Below are 6,000 nucleotides of genomic sequence, written 5' to 3' on the forward strand. Positions count from 1 at the left end.
TTTTTTCTGGGAATATTTAGTCATGTAAAACCTTTCTAAACAACACTAGGCTGATCCAAACTCCCTCAAACGGCCGAGGCACAGCTATCTCTGCAGAAAAGGCAGGACAGCTGTAATCCACCTTCCCTTGTGAGCGTCTGAGCCCGTCTCTAATTGACATCTCAACGCCTCAGACGACGAGTCTCTCTTTCATGTGTCAGACTGTGTCTCCTTCTTTGAAACTAATCCTGTTACGCCCCTTATCCACGGACTCAACATTATTTACCCAGCCTTTAAACACGACCCATTCACACTCACACATGCTTAATAAACTTACAGTCTGTCTGCATGCAGAGGATTGACACATTTGAACTATGAAGAGCATCTCACTCCAAGTTTTCCAGGCACTAAAACTAATATTGCCATGACTTATTAAATTAAATGTGATGTGCAATTTTTCTTCTTAATATTACAACTTATTAGTTTTGCCATTCCATCTGATAATGCTAGTGGCATAGATATTACACACTTTAAGGCAGGGGCGTAGATTACGCGGGGGACGCGGGGGACGTGTCCCCCCCTACTTTTAATATCACGTAAATTCGTCCCCCGCACTTTTTCGGGCAAGTGTTTGCAGAGAGGTTTTCAAGAGCCGGTGTGAATAAATATAGATTTAAATTCAAAAAGACAGGATAGTCTGTGCATGATCTGATGTTTTATTCGGACCCAGAATAAGGCGAGATGAACATCATACACCCTGCCCGTGACACTACTCAGCTGTTTTCAACATAATAATTAATAATAAATGTTTTTGAGCAGCAAATCAGCATATTAGAATGATTTTTGAAGGATGTGACACTGAAGACTGGAGTAATGATGCTGAAAATGTAGCTTTGATCACAGCAATCATTTTAAAATATATTCAAATAGAAAGCAGTTATTTTAAATAGTAAAAATATTTCACAATATTACTGCTTTTGCTGTACTTTGGATCAAATAAATGCAGGCTTGGTGAGCAGAAGAGACTTCTTTATAAAACATTAAAAATCTTACTGTTCAAAAACTGTTGACTGCTAGGGTGTTACTGGTGGTTAGGTGGCTGCTTACTGTAAAAAATGATATGATCAGGAAGTCTTGGGAGCTTATGTTTTTGCTAGTGCTGTCAATCAATAAAAAAAAAAATTAACTAATTAATCGCACATTTTTCTGAAATCATGATTAATAGTGATTTGATTAATCCCACCTAACATTAAAGTTTTTAAATATACTTTTATATTGCAATAATTTCATTTTCAACCTTCAAATTTATGTAGAAACAACAAAGACAGTATATTTTTATATTTGTTTAATGGCATCTTTTATATGACTGAAGGTGAGTATCACATTTTCCTAATATTTAACCAATGACTATAGCCATTCAACATTACAGTATAATCGAGAGCTATCAATTTTAACATTTAGTAGACTTAAAAAAAATAACAACTTCTAATTGAAGTGAACTTAAAACAATCTTCAAATAAACCCATTATAATAAATGTCATATTTACCTGTGCCCTTCAGCAAGTAGGAAATATACATAAATTGAATAAAGTTATCAAACACTAAATTCTAAATTAAATATAGATGAATCCTTACAGCTACAAACGTAATTTATTTCCTCTTTTTCTTTTGTTCTTTGGTTAACAAGCATCACAGCAGCTGGGTTATTAGGTTATTCTGGCTGATTTAAGAGCTGCCGCTGCTGAACATGACACGGATCTGACAGGCATCATTTTTTTTTTCACAACTCTTTACCTTTTCTGACCCACTTCAGGTCTTAAAGTCTCTACTAATGAGCTGAGGAGTTGAATCGGGTGTGTTAGATGAGGGGGACAGTGCTGGGCTGCTCCAGGACAGTTTTGAAAACCACTGCATTTCAGAGACATGTTCTTAAATGTGACTCAAATATAACAAATACTTACACAAACATTCAAAGATTTAAGGCAGCTTAAATCATCTTTTTGGTAACTTCAAGACTTAACTGATGACATAACTACGACATTGCATGCTCGCAGTTTTATTTGCGCTTTAATATGAGATAATATGCAGCATGCGCCACTGCATTTGCGCATGCAATTGAAGAGCACATGCTACGAGCGCAGTAAAAAATGATTCCAAAAACTCAATAACTGAAATTAATTTGCTGTGTATCCAAAAAAGGACTACATGCCGAGATGCTAGCAACATTCTTTTTATTATTATTATAAAGTGCAACATACATACATACATACATGTTTTCTTGATGGGGAAATTAACTTGGAACAGTAGGCTGTTTCTCACTTGCATCATCTAACAAATGAAGAGTCCTCCTCATAAAGCATTTTCTGGAGACTCAGCACTACTTAAAACAAAAATCCACTACTCAATGTCCAGCATTCCCCTGTGGATTGCACCAGATGCCCTCCCAACAATTTCAGTATTCAGTGTGTTCCTCACATCACTCTCAGACTGTGTACCAACAACCCATGTAAATGCACTTACAGCAAGACCTTCCACGTCCGTATAATACTTGTCCTTGATTGATGTTTCACTTCAACCCAGACCAGAATAAATCCCATTATTTCACTTAACCGAGATCCAAACGTATCTTTCATTTAAAATCACACAGGCACAGTGTCTCTCCCTCCCATCAGATCATTTCTACAGCTGGCTTGGCATCCTGCCAACTGGTGCTGATGTCATCAATGCAGCTGACCAATCAGGAAATGTTGTGTGATTCATCATTCTGCCATTTCATTCTTTCATTCTACTGTCTCATTATTTCAGCTGACATCATGCTGTCTTTTGCTTCCCTTCAACTATCCATATCTGTTGCTATGAGGTTGCTAGGGCACTCTGGGTGGTTGCTAGGCGGATGCTGGGTTGTTATTGAGTTCTACTGGGTGGTTGCTTGCATTCTGAAGTTCTTTTTAATTCTACCAGATTAAAATCGTAAGTCTGATTGCTTAGAAAACTAACATCAGACCTTTCCTCAACCAGCCACATGATTTGAGGCATCTGTCTTGCCGGTAACACAAACAGTGCTTGCCTCAGCAAGAATCTCTAATGATGGGCTGGCTTTGTTGTTTTGGTTGGATGGTCTGTCCCATCCATAAAGGACAGTCATGGACTTGAATCAGTAAACGTGCACACACACACACACACTATGTGATTAACATCCCCAGCCGGCCCTGCAATACAATAAATAATCCAAAGATCAATACATCCTCAACACACAACAACAGCACAGGACTCTAATCGCATACAGACCAGGATTCACAACCCACCAGATAATACATCAGTAACATGTATTCAATAGCGCTACGATGAGTTAATAGAATGGGATAAGATTAGGGACAGACAGAAACAAGAGGACATGTTTATGGGGGTGAGAAGTACTACCAAAATCTTACATCACGGTATCAGTATAATGGGCAGATACAATATTTAAAAAATATATATAATAATAATACAATTGTAAATTACAGTACTGCTATATTATATAAAAATTACGACTACAGTACAAACAATATATTAATATATAATGTAACTGCTATTATATATATAAGTACCGTAATACAATAGTACCATACCTAATAATAATAATAAAAAAACTAAACTTTTTTCCATATGGCACTGTATACTAACAGACAGACAGACAGACAGACAAAATGTTAAAAAATATATTTTTCAATTTTCCAGTAACTTGAATGGTTTCTTTTAATTTGATTAATTTCTTGAAAACCAAAACATCAGGTTATTTATAACAAAAGATGTACAAAAGCATTACTCAATGTTTTGCTGCTCTGTCATGTAAAAACATAAACTTACTAATAGCCACGCAAATATATCTACCATATACACCGCCCTAAATATATATACTTCTCAGAAAATAGTGAAACGTCCTGCATCTTTTCCATCAATATGCTCCTCTACTATACATATCATACAGAGTCCTGCCTCAACCCTGAAGTATTTCTTGCATTTAGTCCTGAAGAGATATAGAGTCAACGCTCAGCCACACAAGAGCGATCGATATCAGCGGCCACTGACTGCAGAGATACAGAGATTTTCATACTCCAGGAAAAAACCGGATGGCAAAAAGCCCAGAACAAGAGAGGCTCTGAAGGGAAGAAAGCAGCTTCACTTTAAGTGTAGTACACGAGGACACACACACTGCCATTTTGAGATACACACACATACGGCTAAAAATAAAATGTGAACCAACAGATATAAAACCTTGAAGCTTTAGTGGGGGATTTGGAGAGAAAGTCTTTACTTTAAGCACCGCCTTAGAAACATTACTGGCCAATACTACCTTAGCAACTGTTGCCGTTCTATGGAAATCTTGTGTTTTCAGATCATTTTTCGAATGGATTTTTACAGAAATTATCCAAAGATACAGTACTAGAGCACTTGTACCCAGACAATGTACCCAAAGAGAATATAAACAATATTTGTTCCCACTTGTATAAACTTTTTTTTTTTTTTTTTTTAATAATACAGTGCATGGCAGGGAATTATACTCCGTTTCAACATAAGTAAAAAAAACCACATTTGCTCCAAGATAAATAAATGTTTGTTTGATTCAGATTTGCAGTGTCTGCTGTTTTTAAATCAATTTACTGCATAATTTAACTATTTATTTAAAGAAAAAAGATAAAATGTGTCGCAGTGTCACAATTCATTCCAGCCCACACAAGAATAATATCCAAACACTTTATAAACACATTTGACTGAAAATTATGAATTGCATTAAAACTCTGTAGTTTATTCCAATGGGATGGTTTATAAAGTTCGTCTAAGTGAGAGAAAAAAAAGTCAAAGTGGGTGGGGCTTAACAAGCAAGGGGCGGGACTTCAAACAACTGATTTGAATTTGAATGAAACTTGTACAGAAATTTGAATTCTTACAGAAGTGTGTTGTAATTATGTGAATTATTGCTAAATAAATGCAAATGAATAATTCCATTCATCAAATTAAATGACTGACTAATAGGAAAGTTTCCAGAACTTTTTCCATCATGGCAACACCCATGAGTGAGGTTTTCCTGTGTAAACCGCGTGAAGCTCTGCCAGTTAACAAAAGATTTTCATTCAGCACATTAATGGAACAGACAGTCCCTATGGAGAAACCTGGGGTAAGTGTTCTGATCAACCTGAGCAGCTTCAATTATCAGCTGACACCCAAGAAAATATATATATATATATATATATATAAGGGTATGTATTTAGACCGATGTACTGACAGATGAATTCACTGATTAATAGTGCATGTTCTAAACTGTATTACGCACCAGTCTGCGGATCTCTCTTTCACACTCTCTCTTGATGCGGTTGATTTCCTCCTGATGGAGATGGTAGACGCTGCGGATCTCAGCGGCTTTGATCTTGTCGGCTTGCACAGCCATGTTTAACGCCTCCTCCATCTGCCTTTTCACCGCCTTGAGCTCGGAGATCTCCTGCAGCAGTCGCATGCGCTCCCCTTCATGCGATTGATTTCCTCCTGATGGAGATGGTAGACGCTGCGGATCTCGGCGGCTTTGATCTTGTCGGCTTGCACAGCCATGTTTAACGCCTCCTCCATCTGCCTTTTCACCGCCTTGAGCTCGGAGATCTCCTGCAGCAGTCGCATGCGCTCCCCTTCGAAACTCCTCCTGCACTCCTCTCGCGCCTCCGCCATCAGTGCAGACTTCACCTGTGGCGGCAGAGACAACATATTTATTAGAGAATTATGTTCAATAATTGGTGTGACCAAATTGTGCAATTATTATACAATAACAATTAGGGTTGTCATGGTACCAAAATTTCAGTATTCGGTACCAATACCAATGAAAATCCACGGATCTCAGTACCAATTTCGGTACCAAAACAAAACACAAAAACATGCTAATTAAAACATTTGACTATACTTTCATTTAATCCAAACTGTGTACATATTTAATTTTAAAGGGCTTTTGAAAACCTAGAGTTATTCAGCCAAGAATAACAACTAAGTTAGCTT

General features: G+C 37.2%; 1 protein-coding gene across 1 annotated transcript in view; it reads right to left on the bottom strand.

The window, feature by feature from the left end:
• LOC107753279 (janus kinase and microtubule-interacting protein 3-like) overlaps positions 1-6,000 on the bottom strand; it is a 39,987-nt gene that overhangs the window by 17,127 nt on the left and 16,860 nt on the right. The window contains exons 5-6 of the mRNA XM_016569407.1: positions 5,599-5,694; positions 5,294-5,440 (exon numbers count right to left, since the gene is read on the bottom strand). Coding sequence (XP_016424893.1) covers positions 5,294-5,440; positions 5,599-5,694 — 243 coding nt within the window. The remainder of the gene's footprint in view (positions 1-5,293; positions 5,441-5,598; positions 5,695-6,000) is intronic.

Source organism: Sinocyclocheilus rhinocerous, unplaced genomic scaffold, assembly GCF_001515625.1.
Source record: "Sinocyclocheilus rhinocerous isolate Xijiao unplaced genomic scaffold, SAMN03320098_v1.1 scaffold411, whole genome shotgun sequence".
Classification (NCBI taxonomy): Eukaryota; Metazoa; Chordata; class Actinopteri; order Cypriniformes; family Cyprinidae; genus Sinocyclocheilus; species Sinocyclocheilus rhinocerous.